The sequence below is a fragment of the Lampetra fluviatilis genome, chromosome 2 (assembly GCF_964198595.1).
Source record: "Lampetra fluviatilis chromosome 2, kcLamFluv1.1, whole genome shotgun sequence".
NCBI lineage: Eukaryota > Metazoa > Chordata > Hyperoartia > Petromyzontiformes > Petromyzontidae > Lampetra > Lampetra fluviatilis.
Window position 1 is genome coordinate 2,072,485 of NC_136276.1, and position 27,989 is coordinate 2,100,473.

The 27,989-nt window shown below is 48.2% G+C and overlaps 1 protein-coding gene across 1 annotated transcript; it reads right to left on the bottom strand.

Moving 5' to 3' along the window:
* ARL5C (ARF like GTPase 5C) lies at nt 1-27,983 on the bottom strand. Its single transcript, XM_078866680.1, has 6 exons — nt 27,260-27,983; nt 13,441-13,501; nt 12,906-13,053; nt 10,131-10,214; nt 9,095-9,246; nt 1-7,856 (listed from the first exon to the last, which is right to left on the bottom strand). The coding sequence occupies exons 1-6, from the start codon at nt 27,303-27,305 to the stop codon at nt 7,808-7,810; spliced, it is 540 nt and encodes a 179-aa protein (XP_078722806.1). The 5' UTR covers nt 27,306-27,983; the 3' UTR covers nt 1-7,807.
* Nucleotides 27,984-27,989: the final 6 nt, after the last annotated feature.

Below are 27,989 nucleotides of genomic sequence, written 5' to 3' on the forward strand. Positions count from 1 at the left end.
AACGTGTAAGGACATTTATTGCAATACTGTCATCACCTCGCGCCGATGCGCGCGCTTCCTTCACAGCGTCTATTTTGTAGTTGAGTCGCGACGACCGGGGCGGCATCCGTTGCACATTCGACGTCACGGGATGCGTCACGGCCTCGCAAGCTCAGCGGGGATTTGTGCCTGGGTAGAACCTGGTAGTGTGGATCATCGTCATCATCATCATCGTCGCCATGCACGACAGACGGGTTGCAGGAGGCGCCGTGAGCAGGGGAGGGTAATTCAGCAAAACACAATCGTAGTTCAGCACTGCCCCCCCCCGCCCACCACGCCACTCCCACCTTCACCAAACCCCCATTGACCAGCACGGTGAAGTATGGTCAAATATCCCTCACGCAGCCGCAGCAGTGCATTGAACGGTCCGTGTGCACGTGACGGTTCCGTATCAGGCGCGGGTGGCAGCTGTAGTCACTCGCAGCTGGAAGGACACGGGTTCAAATCCTGGTCACGCGTCGACTTAGCCCATCATCATCAGAGGTCGATACAAAATAACTAACAGTTTGTGCCAAGTCAGCGATACTACCAGTGTCTTGTATGTGCATTGTGCTGGAATGATTTTAGCCAGATCCACGGTGGCAATGAATTTCAACTCAACAGTGGCGCTTAATTAGTAATGAGTAGTGGGCGCGATCGGAGACTGGTGTGGGAGTGTGGTGGGGGTGGTTGACATCTATTAATCGATTACAATTGAGTCACGTGTGTCAGAATCGATGTCTTGCGATGGGTTTACGTGACCCCAATTACAGAAGCCGCTTGTGACCGCTTACCATTCACCGCCAAAATTTAAACAAGGAAAAGATTCCTGAATGGAACGGCACGACCTCGACCACGATACCTCAAACTCGTTGCACGCACGCACCTCCAAGGAAGGACAGATCTCATGGGCAGATTTATCGCCCACTCACACGCGGCGATAACCAAGCACGACTGATACACGTGCTCAAGTAACACGACGAAGCATGCAGGCCCGCGCCGTTGAAGGCGTACTCTGCGCTCGGAAAAGCCGCACCGAGTCTCAAGACTGTTTTTCAGGAGCATCCTGCCAAGTTTTCGTGGCAGGTAGGCGACATTGCTGTGCGTAATCCCGATTGAGTCATTAAACAGCCCATTTTTTGTTCAACATTCCAACGTTTTAGCCAATCCCTGTGACATTTTGTGTGTGGGTTGGATTTCGGTGTTTTTTTTTACTCTCGGAGGAAAGCTGTACAGGGTAGAACATTCACAAACTCCGTCTCGCCTGAACAGACTGTTGGGTCAAGTCCTGTTATCGAACGTCTATGAAGGCCGGCACAGTACACGAGGTTGCCAACACCACGCCCGTCTGGTGATGTTTACACAGCACACCAGGTACTAAACTGAGGCTGAGTCGATCTAGGGGAGGCCCAGGAGCGATTCAGATGATCGTCACTGGTGTTGGCCACGAGCGAGAATCGAACCCGAAGTGCCGGGTTCGTAGCGCAGCAACCGCCATTCGCCACTAAGTGGCGGTGATGTCACCACGGCGCTTGTGCCAGGCCATGTGCACCTTAAGGCCACGTGAAGTGTCGACCACCCGCTCACAGGTCACGGGACCAGACCCAGCAGGTGGCATGGGTTGACCGACTGAGTTGACTGGCCGACGCACCAGCTGCGCCCCCAACTGTGCCACTCTCTTGTCACGCACACACTCGGCACTCGCCTGCAACTTGGAACGGCGTCTCACCGTAGATCGATAACACCAGGGATTTAAAAAAAGGGCAGATGACCAATGGGCTCAGATAGTACAAGCGGAGCGACCACGCAGTGTGCATAAGCTGGTGTCGGGATAGAAGGCGGTGGTGCTGTGGGTCACAAGAGCATGGGGGACTTGAGATGGAAATAGCAACATTTTTTTGGAAGCTTGTTTTATAATCCAGATGTGGGGGTTGATAGATCACGTATAGATGATGTAGGGGACACGTTCTGACCCCCCGCCCCCCACCGTATTAAGCAGAACCGAATGTATGTTTCAGACCAGCTTGTGTGTGTGGGGAAGATTTCAGTGTTCTCCGGGCATTCGGGTCTGCTTCTACACGGTACATAAACACTCGAGGAAATTGTGAAACATCCCTAGCAGCGCCTTCGTGAAGAAGACTTCCAGAGACTCACGGTGAGACCTTCTATAACATCGGCATGCACAGAGACTTAGCGACTGGTGTTACTTCTAACGACGCTCTAGAAGGGTTTGCTTATTTGCATTAAGCATACTCCCAAAGTCAGAGTTCTGGATTTCTTGTTCTCAAACATTATGCCGATGAAGTTGATTTAACGCTCGTGCTTAATTGTTTAACAAATAACATCTTCCCCGTCGTCACTGAACGAAGTAATTTCTCCAGCGGAGTGTGAAGTTGAAGGCAAAAGAAAGCGGCGGGGCAGAGGGCAGAGGCCCCCCCCCCGCTCGCGGCTCCCAGCGTAACCACCACATCGCGATCCGAGTGCGTGCGCGCAGGTGAACGAGAGCAGGCCGATGGCAGACGCGCCGAGTTTGGTTTAAACGTGTATTCAACGCAGTCGAAGTCAGCCAAAGCAGTCAGCCACGCCTGGCGCGGCTTAAAACAAACACAGAGAGGAGTCCCTGCGTCCCTACAGCATGGATCACCTTGCCTTTACAAACACCGGTAGCCAGGGGCTCGAGCCACTGGTGGCGAGAGAGAGAATGGGGGGGGGGGGGGCAACACTGAACAATTTGCTACCTACCCCCCCCCCTCTCTCCCATCACGAACCCACGGCGATTCATGGTCATGATTCCAGAATTTTTTTTTTTACAAGCAACCTGTACGGACGTAATCGTCCGTCCGTCCGTCCCTCCCTCCAGCAAAACTTTTGTTTTAAAATAATAGCATGACATTGTGGCGAATGTAGCAGTCTCCAAGTCGCTGCACAGCGATCTCACATTGCGAACAAAATATATACCAATCGAACAAAAAGATCGATTTTTGCGGGACGCGCTGTTCGACGCATGTATGAAGGGCTTTGAGAATCGATGGCGCCGACGATGAATGAATGTATCGATGCGTCGTCGTTTACGCACTCGAGACGGGTCGTCGTTGTGACGCGGTTTCAGCACAAACCTAAACTCCTTCCACGCCACCCCTCGCGATCAAACTCCACCAAACATTCGACACTTCGCCTGGGCCCAGGCAATGCTTAGAGGCATGCAGCACCATCACTGGTTAATAATGATAACAATAGTAATGATAATTGCAGTAATAACAACGATAATGATACAATAGTAAAAAGTATTATCGTTACACATGTACACGCGAGTTGTCCGTTTGAACAGCATCCAGGGCGGCTGGGCTCGTATAAATAAAAATACCAAAAGACGTCGCTCCAGAGTTGTACAAAGCGTTACACATTTACATATTAACATGACAACGTGGGATGTCACGGAGACCCCGGAGATTGTGGAATTGAGGAGCGGGTTGGCAGGTGGGGGGGGTGTGAGTGATGGCCAAGACGTGCTCGTGTGTGCGTGGAAGAGCCCCTCCACGTGTGTTTGGACCACTTCCCACGCACGTGGCGAGTCTTGTCCAGGTTAGAAGTAATCCACTCCCCTTCCCCCGTGTCACCGGGCCAACACTGCAATTCGATGAAGGTCGCAAATCGAGGGTCGTGGAGTTGTAATCAAGAATGTATATACTCTTGATTCGTTTAACAGTGCAGTGAGTGGATGGTAGCCCCCCCCCCCCCCCCGTGGCTGCAGAGGTGACGTGAACCCCGCAACAAACAACGCGAGTCGAAAAAGCACATCGAGATTCTTGCAGACACAACACCCATGCATGCATCGCGAACGTAGGAGTCGATATTAATCGATCAAACGATGTAATGCAAATGAGCCTGGGTTGAATTTGCACCTGCTGGATTGAGCAAGGCGCGGACGCAAATACCCGGGGACACGTTGACGACCTCCTCCGCCAACGTCGAGCCAGAAGATTCGGGGAACCGATTTTCCGTCTCCCTTTAAACCGCCTTGCGTGTACGTATACGCAGTGCTTGGCGGTCGCCCATCATCCAAGCACGAGACGTGATGGGAACTGCCGAACTTGCGATATCCGACAGGATCGGGCGTCTCGTGGGTCATGTGGTCATTGGCTCCACTGCATTTGTAACATTTACATCAATCGTGTAAAACAAAATAAAAAGCAATTCTCACGACCAAGTCATCGGCCGCATGTCCAGCGAGCGTAGAAAGCCAATGTTAATCAATCGTATGGTTACATGCCAAGTATTTTAATAACGAACGCCGGGTTTGATTCCACCTGCCAGATTGAACAACAATGCCCGAATACCTCTCATGCGTTTTACTAAAACACCCGGACTGGACTCACGAGAGCTGCCACAACAGTGTTGCCGAGCATTGGCCTTGCATAAGTGTCCGGGCGCTTGATTTGCCGCGATGTTTTCGCCCGCGTCTCTGCGCCATGTGTAAGTGGCGGTGTATCGGTGGTGGTGTAGCGGTTAGCTCCATTATTTTTCGCCCGCGTCTCTGTGCCATGGGGAAGTGGTGGTGGTGTAGCGGTTAGCGCGCTGCGAGCCCGGTGACCTAGAGTTCGATTCTCGCTCACGCCTACCACACCAGTGACGATTATCAGAACCGGTCCTGGGCCTCCCCTAGGTTGACTCGGCCTCAAATGAGGCCCGGGTGTGGTGTGTAAACATCGCCACTGGGGAGACAAAGGCGGCCGGGCGTGGTACTGGCCACCCACCCCCTCGTGTGCCGTTGCTGGCCTTTAGAGGCGTTCGCAAACAGCACTTGCTCGAAGTCTGTTGAGGTTATACGCGAATATTTGTCTTCGTGTACGCATGGACAACAGGACCATTGGGATAGCCTGGACACCGTTAATTCCCCCTTTTCACTCATACATCCGAGCCATGCCAGAGTGAGGCCCTCACGGTAATGGATAGTTTTTTCACTGGCAATTTGCCGAGCCAAGCCAGGGCCAAACTGTAAAACTGGCCTCACAAGACAGGTAAGGCCCACTGAGCTATATAGCTCTTTCTCACAAGCGACCTGGCCACAAATGAGAGCTCAACGAAGTGGCTTATCATATGGAAATCTATAGCAGCCAAATACTCTAAACGCATGTTGATTCTAAATGTGGAGGGAAAAAACAGAGGACCCGGAGAAAAAGCCACACGACCACAGAGAGATCATGCAAACTCTATACGGACACTCAAACAGGCGTCGGGGTCGGGATCAAACCCACGACCTCATACATACCAGGCCACCGTGGCGCCCTATACGAATTTGGCTCGGGACCAAGTAGGGTCAGGGGTAAGGTTAATCGTTTTCATCGTACGCATGACCTACATACGACTCTCGACTCGTTCATTGTGAGTGACATCAGTAAGCACTGCTCGGCTTCTGCAGTGGAGAAACCTGGCGCATGGTGAACCGTGCTGGGCTAGTTCGGCACGGCTTCGGTGCGGGTTCGGTTGTAAAGTGACAAAGAGACCGCGATGAGATTTTGTACGACAATTGCCATAACAGCTCCGAGTCATGGCAATGGAACTTCAAGTTGGGCTCTTGTTTGTCACGAGTTTTACATACATTAAGAGAAACCTAAACTACACCAGGCTTATCAGTCCAGTAAGTGGCTGAAGCAGTTCAGGGTTGGGGTTAAGATTGACCCTGGTTGATATCCGGATACCGGCCCTGTTCAGCCATCCACCTGACGGTTTTGTTTCCTTTCAAAATTAAGAAGCTGGGACAAACAAGAAGCCACCTCTTGGACTCTATGCGGACACTCAGTCTGTGCCACGTGCTCACACCGACTGGGGCAGTCGACAGCCGTTGCAGCGATTGGATGTTCCGAAAAGAGTGCCCCGAGTTTAAAAAGGGGCAGGACAATAAGGCCCGGTTTTAATTGCTTATTTTTAATGCAATAACTTTTATTACAAAAAAAATACGACGCCCCGCACAGCTGCAGTGAACAGCTGCTGGCCGCTTCCCTGTTCGTATGCCAAACCCACCGCTGCGTCACAGCTGCCTTTATTCTCAAACATAAATAAAGGGGACGTGACGTGCAGGCATTGGGAGATGAGAGGCGCGCAGAGACTGCGGGTGAAACAGTCGAGCAAAGGACCTCAAAACGAAGCAGGATTTTCGCACAATCTAAAAAAAACCATCTGCGGTAACGACAAAAATACTGTAACAAAGAACATCGCAAGCCATCAGCTGATCATAAAACCCCGCGGCCGTGACACGGCGAGTCTGGAAATATTGTGGTTTCCGATGATGGTTCTCAACCTCAGGTCTTTGGGGAGCAAAAATAAACGAATGTGGGCTAGAATTCACATGTCCATTGAACCATCAGTTGTGTTCAAAGCCCCAGGGAACACGAGGCCACTTATGCCACGATCTTTAACGACCAAAAGTTACGTTATTTTGATAAAGTTGCCAATAGATATGTGTGGATTAGCCAATGACAACCTGAAATTAAATTGTTGGCCTTGGATAGAAAAATAAGTTTCTAAAGTGTGGAAGACACACCGTGACGCTGAAATGATCACACTTTTCAAAGAACCCAAAAATATACCAAATTTACTAAAATTTCAAGGCAAAGTGGCTTCTTCGTGTTGTCATAGCTTAGCGTGCACCCCGATCAAGTGCACACACACAACAACCGCCATTCGCCACTAAGTGGAGGTGACGTCACCGCGGCGCTTGTGCCAGGCTATGTGCACGTTGAGGCCACGCACACACCCACACGCACATGCACCCACACATACGCACAAACACACAGGTGGAGGCAAATCTGTCGGCATGAAAACGTTGCTTAGGTTGAGAGCTCCCGAGGCCTGAAGCTGGGAACAATCCACGCCACCGTGGTGCTGCTCGTAAACACGACCGACCAGAGACACGCGCGAACTAAAGCCGACGGAGCGAGGGGGGGGGGGCGCCTGCACGACGCGGCGCGTTACGGCGGAGACAAAACCAGCCGCGAGCTGCCGCCAGGACGTGCGGTTTCCTTGGAGGTGGCTGGAGGAGGGGGGAGAAGCCCGCGGAGTAATTCTCGAGAAGTAGCCACAACGCCGCGGCCACCCTCGACGCTTACACCCCCCCCCCCTCTCACGCGCGCGGCCCACGGGAGGCTCCGAAGAGGAGCGCGAAATCCGTGATGTCGCAGGTTTTAGTGAGAGTGACGCTCGCTTCCTCGCACCTTCGGAGATGTGTGTGCGGGGGGGGGGGCATCCACGTTTTGAATTGACGTGTGGCCCAGCGATTAACTCGCATCCAGGCGCAGGCGACCGCTATGGGCGTTCAGGACACTTTGCTGCGGCCACTTGGCCGCTAGCTCGCCGTGGCCGACAGAACTCCGTGACAGTTTTAAGTGTTGTTGAGAGAGAGGGGGGAGGGGGTAGGGGAGCTGCGGATGGTGTAGGCGAGCAGGGGAGTGGTCAGGCGGGCGAGCGGGCTGACGAAGCGGTGGGAGCTGGGGGAGGATGTGGACGGTCGTGAGAGAGAGAGCACTTTGCGACGTCACGAAGCCCACTTCGGCAGGACACAGCCTCCAGTGACCCGCGTCGTTCAAGTGTTTATCGTTCAGATGCTGGCTCATTACAAACGTTCCAGGGTCATTAGTTGTCCTGTTTGCGAGTGTCTGTCCTTTTTTTGTTTCTTTATTAACTTAATATGTTTTTATACGTTGTGACTGAAATGTCTCTCGTTAACGAGCAATGTTTGTATTTTATTTTCTCTTCTCATTTCCCACGATGGTATGCCAACCGTGTTGACGTATTATCTTACACCCAGCTCGGAAGTCATCCACTCTAAGCCCTGATAAAGCCTGTAGGAACACACAAATACGCACGCACACACACATACAGACAAACGTGTTCATGTATAGATACGTGCAATTATACACGTAACAACAACAGTGCCAGTACGTATCTTGAACTTCTTTCGCACCGTACGTAGCGGGGTTAGATATTAGGTTTAAGGTGAAGGATTTGGGGTCAGGATTAGAAGGTATAGGTGTTAGTGAAGTCTTGGGGATTGTTGTTATCGTTAAGGTTTATGGTTAAATTTTTATGGATAGCTTTTTAGTTATTTTTGCTTTTTGTTTTGGTGCGATTTCTTAATCTGTCGATAAATGTTTGAGTTATTCTTGGTAGCAGGGGTTTTAATGTGCTTGGTATCTATGTGTGTGTTGGGCTACTTGGCACTGTGAGTAAGCCAACCGCGTATATGGGATTTGGTCCTCGTATATAATTAATGTATGGCGTTGTCGGATGCTGTTGGCATGAATGACGATAGAGTATTATTAGGTGTTAGAATCATGGGTTAGTTCGGAGATCGAATTAGAATCAAGGGATAGGGTTAGATTCAAGCTTTGGAGTTACGCGTGAAGGTTGGGGGTTAGATTTGAGGTCAGCATTAAAACTAAAAAGAAAAATGATTAAACTATTTTTTTTATTTTAGCAGGTAAGTCTCACTGGGCTATGTAGCTCTTTTTCAGAAGCAACCTGGCCTCAAATGATAGCTCAACGAAGTGGCTTATCATGTGGAAATATATAGCAGCCAAACACTCTAAATGCATGTTTCTAGATGTGAAGGGTAAAACTGGAGGATGAATTCTAGATTTGAAGTTTTCGTGACTGCAAGGATCCATACTCTTTGGTTCTTTCGGTAAAGTCACAAAGGTGAAAATAATAAAATATAAACCCTTGTCAAAGCCATCTCTTCGGCATACCTCAGCAACTGTTTTCGCTATGGTGGTCCCCACCTGATGAAGGATGCTTGTGTTGCGCCCGAAACGTCGTGATTTAATTTAGTTGTTTTCACTTTTTTATTATTATTTTCACCTACGTGACTTTACCGAAAGAACCAAAGAGTATAAAACTGGAGGACTCGGGAGAAAAATCTACACAGACCAAGGGGAGGGAGACACCGCAAACTCCAAATATACAGCGGGCGTCAGAGTCGGGATTGAACCCACGACCCCCTGTATACCATGGGAGGAAATTAACATCTCGCATTAACGGTAGGGGTTGAGTGGGTATCCGGTAGTGCAGTCACACTCACCCCTCTCCCGTGAGGGCACAGCAGGCCTGGATGTGCCACGGGTGGTCCTTGAAGGACGTCAGCTTCAGGTACTGGGAAATCTCCGCGGCCGACATGCAGCCCTTCATGTCCTGCTTGTTGGCGAAGATGAGCACGGACGCCTTGCGGAGATCCTACCAGCGGCAGACAGGTGGCAATGCAGAGACAAAGAATCCTCCCCTCCGTATAGCCTTTACCAGACTGCAGAGGCAAGTGCTGTCACAGAGAGCGTCTAAGAAGGCCAACAGAGGCACACGAGGGAGCGGGTGGCCAGCACCACACCCGGCCGTCTTTATCTCCCCAGTGTTGGCATTTAAACAGGTACTCCAGGTACTCAATTAAGGTTGAGTCGACCCTAGGGATGGCCCAGGACCGGTTCAAATATTCGCCACTGTTATTGATCGTGAGTGTAGTGTGCAAACTGGACAAACACAAAGTTTCCTCCGACAACCACACAGACTGACGGAGGCGGCAAATGCTGTCATAGCAAGCACCGATCAAGAGCAAAACGCCATACAAGTGGATTGTGCGGCAAAAGCATCATGCCCGGCCACCTTGATTTTCCCAGTGGTGATATTTATGCATCACATCACATACGCATATTCAGTTTACGTCGACCTAACGGAGGCACAGGACAGGTTCAGCGATATGCAGGTAGACACACCCACTCATACATTGGTTATTCACTGGTACATGCCGTTTTAATGAAGGCATCTGCACACAAAAGTAGTTGATAAAAAGGAAAATGACATCTTCACGATGCCATCGTCCCCACTGCAATCGATTGGTCGCAACACATCACCGTCACTTCCTTCTGCCGAATCCCGCAAACACCGCGCGGTCGACACCCAACCTCCCAAGGCTCGGTTGGGCATGCACAAACAAGAGCCGCTTGTTGGGTTTCTCTTTGTAATGTCGCGTTGTCGCTTGGCTCCCTGTGTACCCCGCACAGCCTCCGCCGCTATCCCCCCCCACCCCCTTGGCTACAGCGCCACTGCGGTGCGGCGCCGACGCTCACCTCGTGGGCGAGCATGCGGTACAGTTCCTCCTTGGTGATGGCCAGTCGCTCGCGGTCCGTGCTGTCAATCACCACGATCACAAACTGCACACAACGGGGGGACACGGGCACACGACCAGAGTCAGAAGCTGCGCCTGCTGGTCGGGCGGCTCCGTGTGCGTTGGTGGACGGGGGCGCGTAGAGGCGTGGGGGGTGTCGGTCAATCACACCGGGAAGGTGGAGGCATCCAAGAGTGGGCATGGTAACGATCTACCAATTAACCGATCACGATCGATGAGTTACCGCACAAGTTCACTGCCCCGCACCTCCGATTAGCACGGTTGGTTACGTGCGGTGTGAAAGAAGTTCAACATACATAACGTTTCTGCATTATTACATTCATAATTATTTTGTTCATGACATGTGTATGTAAAATCAGTCACGTAAGCATCAATGATTCTTTAAATATTTACATTTCAGATAGGTTCATGGAAACAGTGGGGTCATGGATACCCGACAGGCACTAGGGAGATTCCACACAAACCACAATGACAAAGAAACGATTGGTCCATGAATCAAACCGTGACGCCGAACTGTGACCAATCGTTGAATTGCCGGGGAGGGGAAACATCGCACGCCTATTAGAGAGGTCAAGGGTTTTGGTTGAGGGGCAAGGTCAGGGATAAGTAGAAAGCAGGGGCCTGGGTTCGATCCCTGACTCAGGAGTTTATATTTCTCCCCCTGTTCTGTATTGGTTTCCGCTGGGTTTTCCGTTTTAGCTAAGAAGAAAACACACACACAATGGAACAGGTATTTGGGCAAACACCCCAAATGCTGAAACAAAATACCTAAAAATTACTCAATTGGAATTCGCAGCAGGAAGGGAGAGGGTGTACCGTTGCTAATCTGTAATCATCGCTCCTGGACTGCGAAAACTTGGCAGGGCCCTCCTGACAAGAGTCATGAGACTCAGCGAGGCTCTCCGAGGCAAGCAAGATGAATCAGAATATTTATTTATTTACACTGGAGGAATCCGATGAGCTATGAAGGTCTTTCTCGCAAATCTCCAGTAGGGGCGGGTCAGAACGTTAAAACAGCAAACAAATACAAAAACACGGCAGCAAAGTATCGGCAAGGGAAACAAAGCACTTAAAATTATATAAATACAACTAAACTATATTTTATCTTACAAGGTAAAGCCCACCGAGGTATTAACTTATCTTTCAGAAGCGACCTGGCCACAAATGATAGCTCAACAAAAGTGGCGTATCATCACGTGGAAATGTATAGCTTCAAAATAATCCGAATAATCTCAATGCATATTTATAAATGTGGAAGGGGAAAAAAACCCGGAGAAAAATATACGGGGGTCAGGGTAAAGTGTGGGGCATGTGCTTTAAGTCAACATCTGGGTAATGAATCTTAATTTTGGAGCTTTCGTGACTGCAGGAATTATTCTTTGGTTCTTTCGGTTAAGTCACGTCTTAAAATAAAATAATAAATTAAAATAATAGCGACGTTTCGATTGCAACACAAGCAATCATCATCAGGCTGCGTAATGGTGCATGGGACGGGAGTCAGGTTAACATGAGGGCTTAAATTCCTCCGGTGGAACGCATGCTGGTAGATCTCGTGAAAGGTGGTATATTATATATGCGCACACCGCGCTTTGCTTTGTGTCCAACGCGGGAACCGCGCTCCCCCAATCAGCACGACGGGGAACTGTATTGTATTCATAATGATGACGTCGTCCTGCACGATTTAAAACCGGAAGCAGATGGATGGCTTCACTATTCTGGCAAATCGCCCGAAGATGCTGGATGTAATTACTAGTGAAACGTCGTACAACTCAAATTCTAAATGTTGTGGATTCACTCTTCAAACACAGCGGTGGGCTGAAGAAGTAACTCATTGGCGTTTTGTTAACGTGAATTTTTTTACTGATTGGCCGTGTCGGGTGGTGGAGGGTTGCGGCACATTTATACTTACGAGATCTAACCCAAAAGCCTTAATTATGAATAATACTGGTCGCGAAAGCCTACGTGTTAAACTGTACTGTATGTAGAACTTCTTTCGCACCGTACGTAGCCAACCGTGCAAAATCGGAGGTGCAGTATGAACACCCCAATACGCTACGCCCAACCGTTGTCAATGATACGACACAACACGATGAATAGAAGCATTGGGGAATGTATGAATGTAACGAGTCATTTTAAAAAAGTATGTTTAGACACATGATAAATGTGTGGAATGGTGCATATAAGAATAGATTATATTCGATTCGTTCGTGTAAACCCAACGGCCACTAAGCGTCTCAACATTCACCACGACTTGCTCGGTAAGCATGGGAAGGTTGAATGAATCAATTAAAAGTTATTATTTCGATCAGTATGAAGGAATGGAATTTTGTGTGTACAAATCCATTATTAACCGTCAGGCTAATGGAACAAAGGAAGTGGAAACAAACGAGACGGACAATACAAACAAGGCAGCAGAAACGAGACAAAAAACAGAACTGAATGGTGAGCTATGACGTTGACAATGTATCGACATGCACATGCCTACGACTGCACAACATACAACACTTCTCCAGTCACACGCTGCTCGGTGGCATAACAGCATCTTGGCGCTCATTTTAACGGAATGTAATCAACCGTTCGCGATCATGGGTTGGCAGGAGAGAACGAGTGTAAGAAATGGGCAAAGTCAATGCCGATAAAAACGAGGTGGGGGAGTCATGGGTGAGAGAGTCGGGGTTGGGTAGAGACACACGGGCTGGGAGGCAGGGTGCCGCACCTCGGTGTTGGTGTAGTATGTGTTCCAGGAGGTGCGAAGGGACTCCTGCCCTCCGATATCCCACATGATGAAGTGCGTGTTCTTCACCACGATCTCTTCCACGTTGCTGCCGATCGTCGGGGAGGTGTGCACCACCTCGTTCATCAGGCTGCAATGGCAGGGCAGAGACACGGACGTAGTCAGGGAGTAAAAACATGATCGTGGATGCAGTGGAAGAACAACAGTCAAACAGATGGGGAAAGAGAAAGATGATGAAAAGACCAGGGATGAAAAGAGGCAGAGAGAGAGAATTAAATATCATGATATCTACCTTCAACGAATGTGTTCTAACATGAATGGTTGCACTGCTGTGCAAGAGATCGACTTGATCCGTCACCCCACGGCAAGATGCCGACAGCGCAATCGGGATGAAATTGTGAGAAGAAACAAAACTATTTTATTTTAAAGTGGGGGGGGGGGGGAGGTTGGAGGATATCGTTTTGTGTTTTGTGTGCGGCGACTCTGGGCTTGTTGCAGGCGGGCTCGCAGTACTCACAACTGATAGAGTATCGTCGTCTTCCCGGCATTGTCCAACCCCACCACGATAACCTTGTGCTCTGAAAAAAAACACAACAACCAACGGGCAGCGTTAGTGGACGAGCGACGAACTCGCGTCCACCCAAAAGACATGAACGATTGTGAACAGGTGAAACGCACACGTGGAATGAAATATAACACCGATGTTAGTTTTTGGATAGGGCTGCACCATTTTTATTTACATACTTTGGAAATCTTTTTTTTGTTCTTGAAAAAAAAAAGAGAAATTGTGCTATCATGAATCTCTCCGCTTTTATGGTCTACGGAGCAAGAATACAATTTCAGGGGCTGTCAACAGCACTGCAGACACAAGAGTTGAAAGTACAAGAGAAAATGTGCTGGAACTGAAATGAATAACATTAATGATTACATAAAAGCTATTGTTGATGTAATATATCAACAATGACTTACCGAGTAATTCATAGGATACGACTATGCCTCCATTGTTGATACCATCAGAGATACGATGATGCTTGGAATCATCCATTAAAATCCATTTGAAGCTCACAACACATGCATCAAAACACACGCCTGTAAGAACTGGTGTTTTCCCCTTCATATAGTTTGTAAGTAATTGACACGAGCTCTACAATCACGAGCTGTCACTATATCCACCACAATGTTCATAAACGAATCAATTATCAAATTTAATCGCCACACTGAATCGTGAGACTTCGTCCCGTTGCCAGGGGTGAGTCGTTAAGACTCTGACACTACGGATTAACCTCGCAAACATCCCCAAGAAATCTCTTTACACTGTGCCACAATAACCGCCGGTTTGCCACTAAGTGGCGGTGAAGTCACCACGGTGCTTGTGCCAAGCTATGTGCACCTTGAGCCCACGTGATGTGTGAGATCTGTGTTTATTTTACGCTGTGCTAAGCGCGTGCGTGCACACACACAGACGAGTTATTCGGAACGCCCGTCAGTCACCCGGTGGACAGCTCTGGCTGTGCACTGCACTATAAAATCCAGGTGTCAAGGAATATACTTAAACCGGTGAACCCGGCACAGTGGGGGGGGGGGCACCATTCGCACCACCGGGACAAGCGCGGCACGATAAATAAATGAGCACCGATGACACCGAACCACGGGGCCCCTAACAGGATTTGCAGTGCACGGCACTGTGGGCTTGGGTAGCGGGTGGATAAAAGGGCTCTGGGGCTGTGCGGTACAGAGCGAGGGTGCAGGTTGTGCTCATTAATTATCCACGAGGTGTGGCCGCGAGCGTAACTTGACCATTAGCGACCACGAAACCCCCCCGTGCTGCGATGGTGCAGAATGGCAGGCGGAGCTTCGGCCGGTACCAACACCGTCATCTGGAGCGCTGTTGTCATCGCCGTAACAATACAACTGGCAATGTGCAATTCACGTAGCGTCTGAACGCGACCCCCGTGTGCCCGATGCTGTCCACAAACGGCGGGGATGGTTTGTTTTGTTAAGAGTGCAGAGTCGGCACTTGATGGGAAGGGAGGGGGTAGATTGGCGACCTTCGGATTGCGAGCCACGCATGGCCAACCGCCGCACCCACCTGGCCACTTATTTTATAATGAATTAGACACCGCAAACGAAATGGCAACTACATTTAACAATTACATTCTTTACGTGCCGATGGGAACAAAATGTGGGACTTTTCTCACATGACAATACAAGTCAACGGACGAGTGTGGGAATAGAGCAACTTGAGGCCACTGCACATTTCAGGTGGCGTGTGTCGGCTCATCTGCCGTACAGCCCAGACATGACACACTGCTGTCGAGGACGCGAGTGGTTAGATCACGTCGATCAATTATTTGAGAGCAATGGAATGCAGGGAAATTATTGTCCGATGCCGGAGCAAGTTTGTGGGGAAACATCGACACTGTAAAAAAACACATCAGTATGCTCATAAAAAATATTTTAAGTTGTCATGCGTACAGTCTTCACTCACCCTCGAAGAGAGACAGAGAATAACTCGGAGGCGCGAGGAACCAAAAAAATACGAGCAGGAAGGCATCCGAGCAATAGCCAGTGGCAAAGCAAATTTTTTTTCGGGCCATTTAACGAGCGTTTACACGTGGGAGGAAGCCGACGTGTGTGCGAGAGGGAAACGCTCGATGCCATACAGACAGAACAGGTTGAGTCGACATTTTTGCGGCACTGCATTCTCCTGGTGAGTCAGGATTATGGCACTTCGACACCTATGGGTAAGGGAGTTTCACAACATTTACGCGCGATCCACCAACACTTTGCTGCCTCCGGTGCTGGATTACAGGCGTGCGAGAGCCTCCATCGCTCGGCGAATCAGGACTTACCGATATTTAAAATATAAGAAGCAATTCTTTCGGGGCATCCCGCATATTAATAGAAGCACTGATTGACGACTCACGAACAAAGCACAATGATGTATTTACTTACAGAACATTATACTCTTTGGTTCTTTCGGTAAAGTCACGTAGGTATAAAATAAAATAACATTTTATTTTAAAAAACAATGAAATAATTTTCTATTTTATTTTTACCGACGTGACTTTACCGAAAGAACCAAAGAATATGGATTCCTGCAGTCACGAACGTTTCAAATCAAGATTACAGAGCATTGCACAACTAATCACTGGGTCAGAGCTTCTGACCATGGGTTTGCTTGTTTTTCATAATAGCAACTCGACGGAACTGGAAGGGAAAGAATAATATTTGGACAGTGATTCGGACCACGTGACAAAGTACTGAATGGGAGGATTTTACGCTCCGTCACCTCTTTCTTTTTCCCTCTCTCTCTTCTGGGGAGAGTGGGGGGGGGGTCATCATGACTATCGCCATCGTCATCATGACAGCCAACATCATTGTCATGAGCATCACCAATACCATCAGCATGGTCTCAGCCATCACCAACACAATTACCATGACTACCAACATCGCCATCTTAACGGCTGCTGTCATAATAATCAATGTGACCCCTGTTATCGGCAGGATAATTTTGTTCACTTGGAAATCGCAAAACTACTTCTGAGATCCCTTCAAATGACCTCTGGTGCACACAGAGTAATGTTTGTCACGTGATAGCTACACTGATACTTTTAATACTCAAGGGCTGGAATTTAGCCAAGTTAATTGAAGAACCAATTTGAACAAATTTACTTATACATACGATGACTAAATAATAATTGGTGACGGGGCTGAACCACCAACTCACCACACTTGCCAGAGAACCCAGTTTGATTCTTTTGGTAAAGTCACGTAAATGTAGAGGTGTAGTAGTGGGTGATATCACGTCACGCTCGCCCTCTGAGAGAGTGGCGTCGCGGTACGTGACGTCAGGCGGGCCGTGGGGGACGGTGACGTCATGCCCCCAGGGGGGTATTTAAAGGGGGACCCGGGATGTAACCGGGGTTCGTCGGGGGTGTAGGAGTGGGGACTCGGCTAGTTGATCCTCACACGAGGCTAGGGGAGGCTACTCCGCCCGACCGGCCGAGGTTGGGGCTAGTCCCGGCCCGGGGCAGGGAGGACAGCCGGGGTGTAGGGATCCCAGGACCCGGTCCCCTGGGGAGTTATCGGCTAGGGGGGGTTTTGGTTCGGCGTAAGCCCTTAATAAACTTGGCTTAAGCCCTTAATGAACGAGGTGTGAGCCCCTAACAACAACCTGCCTCGGAGTCGTGAATTGCGCTACAACATATGTATAAAATAAAAAAAAATTAAATCACGGCGTTTCGGGCGCAACACAAGCGTCCGTCATCAGGTGGGCAACCACAGCAAGAAACGATTACTGAAGTGGGCCAAAGGGCTGCCGTGACAAGAGGCTATAGCACGGCAGCCCTTTTGCCCACTTCAGCAGAGGTGCCAAGACAGCACCCATGAAAGTACAATGACATGGACAGTATTTTACAAGGTTGTAATTGAACTAATTTTGTTCAAAAAAACACCTCTTGAGGCCAAGAGGTAAAGTTTGACTGTGAAACGTGTAATTTGGAAACTCTGGGAACACGTGGTTCTCTTATTATGAATAAGAATTCCTGTTAAATGTTGGCAAGTTTAAACAAATGCAAAGCTTGTGTTATTTGTTTTCAACTGTGGCCTCTTAAGGGGTACGAACGTTCTTGTTAAACGTCCTAGTTTCTGGTGAGCAGATGCTACACGTTGAGGCAGGCCCACTATTTTCAGGAAGTGCTCTTTTGATGCCCAAGCGCTGCCACTGCGCCACACCGCGGCCCCTCATCCTTCTGCTCACCTTGGAGTTGTTGTAATGTCAACACCAGACCTTCCAGTTCTGCTCTCGCAAGTATCCCGACAGGTGGCTTAACAGTCTTCCACTTCGATGCTTCCCCAAAATGCCTGCCTTGCTCGGCAACCTGCCCCTCCTCCACCCGACCACTACACAGGTCCCACCACCTATCACGGCCCCCTTCTCCTCATTACGCCTAGAACAATCTGTTGCCATTTTATATTTGCCTTCAAAGTTGCTTTAGCCTATCCCCTCCCATGAAATTCATAGGACGCGAGGGGACACACCCGCACAATTGCATTCAAAGTGAAACACGCCGACCACAACAGCTTAGGCAGCCACGTGACGAACATCGTTGCCCGATATGCCGCGTGAGCATATCCAGCGAGTGGTGCAAAGGTCAGCAGGGCGGGGGGGTAAAGGTAAGGCGTTCTTGCGTGGAAGTGCAGTCACCGCACCGTATGTATGTACGTATGTTGAACTTCTTTCGCACCGTGCGTAGCCAACCATGCGAATCGGAGGTGCGCGGGAAGGACAACAAACTCGACACAAAAAGCAGTTCTAAATATATGAGTTGACCGCGCTGTCCGACATTCGGGAAAGTGGTGTGGCCAGAGCCGGGCCACTTATGGCCACGCAGGACCCGTGCAGCGTTAAAATCAGGAGCAAGGCTGGGTCCAGCGCAATGGTATGTTTTACATTGACGTTCCCCGTTAACATCCGCCTGGCAACCCCCACCATCCCCGGCAATTATGCCAAAATTCACGATATTATCATTACAGCACCAAGCAAAAATGTGCGTTTCCGTTCCTCGTGCGCCTACTGACAGCAAAGCCACAATACGTGGCCATTTGCGACACATTTATCGCGACACACACGCGCGCGCATGAAATCTGCCACTGATATGTGTTTCCTGTAACACTTTACAAATATAACAAATTAATTTGGTCAAGATTAATATTCATTATGCCTATCAAACGTTACTTGAATTCTAGATTTGAAGCTTTCGTGACTGCAAGGATTCATATTCTTAGGTTTTTTTCGGTACCTACGTGACTTTACCGATAAAAACCTAAGAATATGAGTTACTTAAATTGTTTACATTTTATTCCATGCGTACTTAATTTTCACACCGTATTTATTTTTGCAAGTCTGGAAAAACGGGTCAAGCGAAAAAACTGTTTTTAGGATGTCAACATTTCAGGTACGCATTTAACGCAGAGCTCTAGCTCAAGTTAGATCGATTAATGCCTCGTCCCTCGGGGCCCTGCGTGAACGTGCCAGGCAGCGACTTTAAACTGGGAATTTTAAAACAGGAAAGATGCTCCCGGGGGAGGTCATGGGGCTCCTGTGCTGTATGGAGTGGGGACAAACGCACGACAAAGATAGAGATTCCCCCTATAGCCCGAGCAAAAATTTTGGGGCAAGTGCCGTTAGCGAGCACCTATGGAGGCCGGCATGGCACACAAGGCGGTGGGTGGCCAGCACCACGCCCGGCCGCTTTTGTCACCCCAGTGGTGATGTTTTACACACTGCACCAGGTACTCATTTTGAGGCTGAGTTGCCCTCGGGGAGGCCCAGGACTGGTTCAGATATTAATCAACGATGCTTATTGTGAGCGGGAATTGAACTCGGGACGTCGGGTTCGTAGCACAACACGCTAACCGCTACACTACCACCAGCAGCACGAACACACACACGTGCACACAGGGGTGAAGACTTGCAGTAACGCACGGCCAAAGTGCTCATTTGTAGAGCACTTTGGCCCTCTCTTCGTAAACCAATTGCATAGAGTCCTCAATCCTTTGCCCGATTAAAGGGAGACAGAACTTAAGAAAGGCAAATATATCTTATCTTGTAGATCCGCACCTACGCTGGGTGCCCCGGGGACTATAACTGGAGTATAATGTTTCATCAACGAGAAAGAAAGGCTTTAAAGTGTTTAAGACTATAATTATCGCCATAGTAAAATGGAATGAGGTCACGATGATGCTTGAATGGTGCCCCAGGTCATAAATTTAACGTCTTTGTTCCAATTAACAAAGCGTAAAACTCACATCAGGAAGCCCAGGACACAACTCGTGTGTGTACATGACACATTAATTTTGTCCAGGATGAATCTTCCATCAAGCATAGGCGGTCAAGGTGATAGATGTAAAGTACATACACTTTACCCACCCCACATGTGGACCCGCCTATCAACTAACTGTGGTGTAGCAATTTATACTCCTGGGTGGACAGAGATGACGGAGACAAAGGGGAAAGGAGGTTTAAGAGACTCCCACAGTTGGTCCAACTGTTCGAGTCATACGACGTATATGTGAGCTGAACTTCTTTCGCACCGTACGTAGCCAACCGTGCTAGTCGGAAGTGTTGTAGGAAGGATGACGATCGCAAGTCAAAGGTGCTAACCGACCATTGCACCACGGCAGCATCCATAAGCACAGGTGCCAGGTGTCAACATTTAACCACAAAAAAATGCAACATTTTCTGGTGGAATGCACTGAAGAATGTAACTGTAGCAATGCATGGGTACAAAGATTAAAATAAAGTGCTATGGCTTCAAGAATGTATCAGCAGACTAGAATTAATAGTGTTCTGTTATGTTAAACATACAAAAAAGTTAGCAAGTGAGACTTTGATCAGCTTGAGACAACTGGCTTATCTTCCAAGATATGCGTCTCTCAGGTGTCTTTCAGCCTCCGTTTACAGCGTGTGTTCTATTTTTAAGACTTTTGCTGACTTGCATGTGTCAGTCTGGGGAAGGATACCTGTTAGTGAGGGTCCTGATATCCTCTATGGGTTCAGAGCACAGCAAACCCTTCCCTCTCGCGGGTTTAGCTATCGTTGGTTTTGCGCCAAATGTATCGAGGTATAATTCGCCGATCGCAGTCATGTGGCTCGACCAATTCGCGGTTGACCGCGAGATTCCTGTATGCATCGTAACAGCACTGCTCGCGATGATGCTGCAGCGGAAGAACACATCTTGTCCCAGGTGACGTGTTCCCAGCCTCCAGTGAGGCAGTGAGATTCAGCCGCAATATTTTACTTCCCGTAGTTTACAGTACTGTACAGTGTCAAAAAATTTCTATACATTTACTGAACAAGTTATATTTGTACGGTACGATTAGCAGTTGACTACGTACGGTGCGGTGAAATAATTTGGGTTGATGTAGGGTCAAATAAAATGTGTCGTATGACAAAGCATGAACCAAACCTCTTGTTTAGTCATTTTCCAGCAGCCCTTTTGCCCACTTCAGCAATTGTTTCTTGCTGTTGGTTGTCCTACCTGATGACGGACGCTTGTGTTGCGCCCGAAACGTCGTGATTTAATTTATTTTATACCTACGTGACTTTACCGAAAGAACCAAAGAGTATGGATCCCTGCAGTCATGAAACTTCAAATCTAGATTGTCATTTTCCTTTTGAGTTTGCGGTTCGCGGATTTGCCGATTGCAGCTATGTACAAGAACGTAACCCTCGCGATGGGCAAAGGGTTTGTCACGTCTTTACAAACACTCACAGGGCGAGCGCTTCTTACATTTGCCAGATGTGTGACGCTCACATAGCCCAAGGGGAAGGAGCAACACTACGCTACGGTCTCAAGAAAAATGCCCAACCGTACGCAAGCATTTACACTAAAATATGTTCCCCACTGTTGCCCTTTAAGACATACGCTCCGCCAAAATTCTAAAGTGATGCTCAAAAACTCCACGTACCCAAGAGCATCACGGCCCCATGCTGTGCCGTCATTTACAATCTCAAGGCTAGGATGTTCAACCCATCCTGCACGATTTATATGGCAGCCGCCGACTCTGAATGGAAAATGTCCCCTAAGTGCTGTACGTATATTTAATGCTCCTCTTAAGCAAGTTGCGTGCTGGTGTGTGGGGGGTTGTTTTGCTCTATCCACGGGGATGTAAGAAATCGTCGATTTATCGATTGAAACTGATTCTCAGGCTTACAGTATACATAACAAAATCGTGTGAATAAGATTCAATAATATTCGGTGCGTATTTAAACAAAAATTCCCCAAACCACTTTTATAGAATCTGCAGAATCGGACCATTATAAACTGTATACTACACCCCAAGAGTAATAAACATTAAAATCAATTCCTAATTTGAATCATGACCCTGAATGATGGAGTGGATGATGGAGTGGATGATTCATTACTTCCTTCATGATTATCCGGGTAACGATTCGATCAAATATTGCGATCTAGGGCCACGATTCCACATCAACGGATTCTTTTTTTGCTCTTTGTGAAAACATTTTTTTAATGATTGTGCTTTTCTTTGTCAAAATTGCACAATTGTTCTTCCCCCATTAGTCAAAATATAACACGGAGATATGATTTGCATACAATCGAAGTGAGCCTTAAATAGTTGATTTTCAATGCACATACAAAGTATATTACATTATTTTAAACAATGCACTGTTCTTACATGCTGACTAATTATTCACAGTCAGTATTGCACTGAGCTAACGAGAGAAACTATTTTTTTTTAGTTTTACCAGCTAAAGCCCACTGAGCTGTATAGCTCTTTTTCAGAAGAGACTTGGCCACAAATGATAACCCAAGGAAGTGGCTTATCATGTGGAAACTTATAACAGCCAAATACTGTAAAACATATGTTGATTCTAAATGTGGAGGGAAAAACTGGAGGACCCGGATAAAAATCCACATGACCACGGGGAGAACATGCAAACTCCAAATATACAGGCATCATCAGGGTCAGGATCAAACCCACGACCTCCTGTATGTCAGGAAAGGTAGTTAGCATCTCGTTACCGCAGCGCAATCAGCACTTGTGAGTGCGTAATGTACTCCGGTCACTGGCTGGACAAACTGCTAAGTGCTGTACACATGTACATTTGTATTTTGCCTGCTGGGGGCAGTTGGTGTTTTCCATTGGCCACAGCAAAGGCTGTGTGTGTTGGGCAATATTTGCGTGGGCTCAATTTTCATGGGTCCTAGACCAGCACTGGAAAAAAAAGTGACCTGCACCCGTCAGCAACGCACAGATGGCTGGAATTCACAAAACAACCTCTCTTTCCAAATGCACAAAGGTTTCCCTTTTAGTCTGGAGAGACCATATGGCCGAGTGCTGCTCGTGAGCGTATATTAAGGCCGGGACAGCACACCATAGGGTGGTGTGGATGACTATGTGTCCAACCGTCTTCTGTTAATGGTGCTGGTGCTGATGTTGACCACAGCACAAAATTATCATTTCATGCCGAGTCAACCAAAGCAAGGCCCAGACCAAGTTCAGATACCAATGGGTGCTGGTGTGCATGGCCAGAAAACAAGCCTGGGTCTCTGTGATCATAGTGGGGTGCGAAAAAAAACTGATTCCAATCACACAAACAAAGAATCTGACTCACTTTGTCAGACACACGAATATATCTAATTGCATTTGGTTTCTTTGTTTTGTAAGGCGCACAGGGGTGCACTATGCATCTTCATACATGACAATCAACCACGTGCATCGTATTACTTCTCAATCCAGAACAATGATTGACCAAGAGCTATGTAAACGATGCATCGATTAATATAAATTAAGTTCACAAAACTTCCAACGAATTGTGAAGGTATGAAGCGATTATCTATGTATTTTAATTTGAACACGTAGTAAGTGGTTCACACGGACTCTGCAGACACTACATTTACATATATTTTCAGAGTATGTTTTTGTTTGCATTCTGACCACAAGTATTGTGGTTAATGCAGACACGATTCCTTGTACATAAAAGGTTTCAGTTTGGTGTTTTAACATCTTAACACCTGTTTTGTTGCCAGGAAAAAGGGGAAACCCTATTCTCATTACATTTACTTCTATATCAAAAAGAGCAACGATTATCGAACCTTAACTTGACCCAGAATGATGACAAGTGAACAGAGTACTGGCTATTCATACCATCCCCAGTCTAAGTCAGTGTGTATTATTTAACCAGGTGAGAGATGATTTACGTAATGCATGTATTTGTCTTTATCAAGGAACACTTGGTAAACTCATCATCATGAACCAAAGTCTAAACACTACTGGATAAGGCCTGCCCATGACATCACTCACAGTCCTGTGATACAATCCATCTCGCTCTGTGACCTGAACTCAAATCATCGCTCCATCTCCTTGTTGGGTGTGTTCTCCTCTTTGGGCTGCCATTCCATCACTAGTCTCGTCCATCCACCATCGTTACTTGTAGCGTTGTCCTACCTAAGCCCACCACTCACTTTTGTCAATTTATCTTCGATTTATGTTCCATGATCCATATATTCCTATTTTGGTTTCTCAGCCTCATTCTGAGCACACAATTCTCCTTGTTTTAGAGTACACTTATCAGCTTTCAATCAATATTCTTTGTCGGTTTCCACTTGTCGAATCTATACAGTGGTACAGAACTCCACCGTGAGTGTCATTTTAACGCTGCCTTATAAGAGGCACATAAATAGTCCATTAGCAATTCAGTCAATGTCCCTTCTTCAGGTAAGACTGACTTAAGAGTATGATTGCACTTTACGGTATGGTGCCTCAAAAACTTTAAATTAAGTTGACAACAACAAAAAACATTCTAACTAACAAATGCATCACATTCTTTTTTTAGTCACTATTATTTTCGGATGTGAGCCAGACACAAAACAAGATGCTCCTGCTTACAATTGTCAGAGGGTCTGTAATGTGCACTGTGCAGCAGACTAGGCCTGCATGGCGAAGGAAAATAAACTATCCTCAAACAGTGAATCGAACCTGTTTTACTTCTCTGCGTGTGACCTGGCCCAGCAGTGAGCACGATGACCATCTCCAGTGTGGAGAGCGAACTCGGTTTTTAGGCGCGGAAAGATGAATCGTATAAAAGAAAATGACTCGGCAAGAACACAGTGCCTGATGACCAAGGAAGGCAAAGAGGCACCCTTAAATTAACCATAATTATCAATAACGATTTCCTTTTCTGTATCCTTCCCCTGACCCGGTCTCTGCTCCCAATTTATTTCAGAATTTTCCCTGATTTATCACACACACTGCTTTCTCGGTGTGTTGCGACAGGGATGGAATTGGATGCTTTGAGGGCCCCCCACAAGCCATGCCGATCGGTTATGCCATTTTACCATACTTCACCACGCTGGTCAGTGAGGGTTAATAAAGGTATGGAGCATAGATGTTGGATCATGGAGTACGATAACACCAATGGAGTTTGTTTCCTGCACTAGAGCCCTATAACGCCTGTAATTCATAGCTGCCTGCATCCAAGCACTATTCGGGCTGAAGCCTGGTTAGCTTCCGAGATCTGATGAATATGATGAGATCTGGTAATAATGTATAACGATTGGTAAAAACACCACACGCAAACTGGCAGATCAAGGTCGCTCTGCTGATGATGGGTCGTGTTTAAGCATGGTGACTCATCACGGTGGACAAGGGTCTATTCAAAAAACAAATATTTCAACAGGTAAGGCCCACTGAGCTAGATAGATATTTTTCAGCAGTGACCTGGCTATCACAAATGATATCCCAACGAAATGGCTTACAGTATCGTGTGGAAATGTATAGCAGCCTCTAAACCCACGTTCCAAAATGTGAAGGGAAAATCCGGAGGACCCAGAGAAAAATCCACACGACCACGGGGGGGAAGGGATGCAAACCCACGACCTCCTGTATACAAGGCGAGGTAGTTAACAGCTCGTTTCCTCCGGTGTGACCAGCAGAGTAACGCGGCAGTGGCGTTCGTAACAACGACCGGCGGCGCTGAGAAGGCCACCTTGCAACTCAGAATCTGAATATTTCATTTAAAAAAAGGACTCACACCCAGCCAATCACGGAAGGAGTAGTGTCACTAACCCCCCCTCCCCCCACTGAGTCTCTTGACTCAAGTGAGGGTGAAATTACCGGAAAAGTCACTCACTCACTCTGTCACTCACGTGCCACCACCCATTGACTATAACTGACAAATTGTGACGGGCCAGACTGGCGTCATATGGGAGGTGTGTGCAATGTGTGCGTGCAAACACACACACGGAAGACAAGCTCTGAGAAATGTAATCCCATTAAAGTTCTCAGGCTTGGCACGGTAACAATAAAATTTAGGAATTCGTCGATCCAGGCGACATTAACAAAATAAACACCCCACAAAGAAAACCAATTAACGAAAACAACAAAAAAGCGAACCGGTATCAACCACTCGCTCTGTCTGTTTGTAGGAATATATTTAGTTAAGCTTCGTGTTTTTTTTAAACATCGCTTTAAACGCGTTTGTGTTACGTGTCCGGAACGCGTTTGTCACCCTGGAAACGGCTCGCGCAACAACGTCGACATTTGTTGTACCATCGGTGTCTTTGGTGGAATGCAAAAGAAAACGGCACCGATAATTAATTCTACCGTATACCTCGGTGGGGAATAGGTGGATTGGGTGGCTTTCTCTGCGGGGTCAGATTCTCATTAAACACAGGGCGGGGGATTATAGATTTCGCTTAGGCATGCGTTGGCCACTCAGCCAGTCTTAAGCCGGTTTATCCTTCCCGTACGGACAAAAACGTCGCTTCTTTATCCCGAAACGAACCCTAACCTTTAACCCCACGGCGCTAACCGCGTCGCCGGTTGATGCGTTTTGCGCGCAAAGCAGCGGCTCATCCATAACCGAGCGTCGCCTCTCTGCCCCATCTCGCTCTGTGCTCTTGGTATCATGAACATAGCCACCACGAGTGGGTCCACCGATTTCCTAATGAAACATTAAATTTGAGTAAGAAGCTACACCGGCTCATTTCCGTGTCTCACTTAAGTAATGAGATGACAATCACCCGCGTTGTCTCACTTAAGTAAAAAGGTTCAATGTCACTAAAAATATAACATTACTCGTGTCTCGGTGAAGTAAGAAGATTACCCAAATTGTATCTCACTGAAGATGGTCCTAGTAGTGTGTAACCGATGAAGATAACCCAAATTGTATCTCAGTGAAGATGGTCCGAGTAGTGTCTAACCGATGGAGATAAACCAAATTGTATCTCACTGAAGATGGTCCTAGTTGTGTCTAACCGATGGAGATAACTCAAATTGTATCTCACCGAAGATGGTCCTAGTTGTGTCTAACCGATGGAGATAACCCAAATTGTATCTCACCGAAGATGGTCCTAGTTGTGTCTAACCGATGGAGATAACCCAAATTGTATCTCACCGAAGATGGTCCGAGTAGTGTGTAACCGATGAAGATAACCCAAATTGTATCTCACCGAAAATGGTCCTAGTTGTGTCTAACCGATGGAGATAACCCAAATTGTATCTCACCGAAGATGGTCCGAGTAGTGTGTAACCGATGAAGATAACCCAAATTGTATCTCACTGAAGATGGGCATAGTAGTGTCTAACCGATGGAGATAACCCAAATTGTATCTCACTGAAGATGGTCCTAGAAGTGTCTAACCGATGGAGATAACCCAAATTGTATCTCGCTGAAGTGAATAAAATAACTATCACTCACGGTCTCGCTGAAGTAAGCAGCTAAGCCCAGCTCCAGTGTCTCATCGAAACCCTTGAGAGCCTGCCTGCATCACTGGGGCTGCCACCCCAGCCCATCCCCCACGTACCTTCATTGTTAAAGAGGCGCCAGAGTTTTGAGAAGAGGATGCCCATTGCGGCAGCAGCAGCAGCACCAGCCGGACAGCGGGGCCCGCGGCCCGGGCAGCGGAGGGGCGCTTCGGGAGGTCTCGCGGCGGGGGGGACGACGACGACAAGGGGAGGCTACAGGATGGGACACGGAGACATCGGGGACTGCGGATCTCCCACAAGACCCAGCAAGACAACGCTGGCGACACGGGCAGCAGCAGCAGCCCCACGGCAGCGAGGGAGCCGCGCTCTCGGCCGCAGGCCTCGGGCTCAAGCAGCCCTCGCCTCCGCCGTCCCTTGCCTCACGCCCCCCCGGGTCCTGCGAGGCTCGCGCGGGCGGTTCGGTCTCCTGCCCCGGGCCCGTGGGCGACGGCGGAGGTTCTCGGCGGGCTGTGGACGGGATTCCCCCCCTCCCCCTTCTTCTCCTTCTCTCAACGTCTCCGTCGTCTTCGTCGTTCGCTGCCTCCCTCGCTCCCTCGCTCGCTCGCCTTGTGGCCCCGTCGCCTCCGACTCCTCCACGTCCTCTCGGGCCGGGGGGAGGGTGGGAGAGGGGGGGGCTGACGGGGTCAAGAGGCGGGGCCAGGGTTTAGGGGGCGGGGCGACGTCACCGTTTCCGGGGTTACGGAGCCCCGCCTCTAGATTTACGCCCCTCAACTTCCGTTGTAAGCCACGCCTCTGTGCTCACTGACTTCCGCTCCAAGCCCCTCCCCC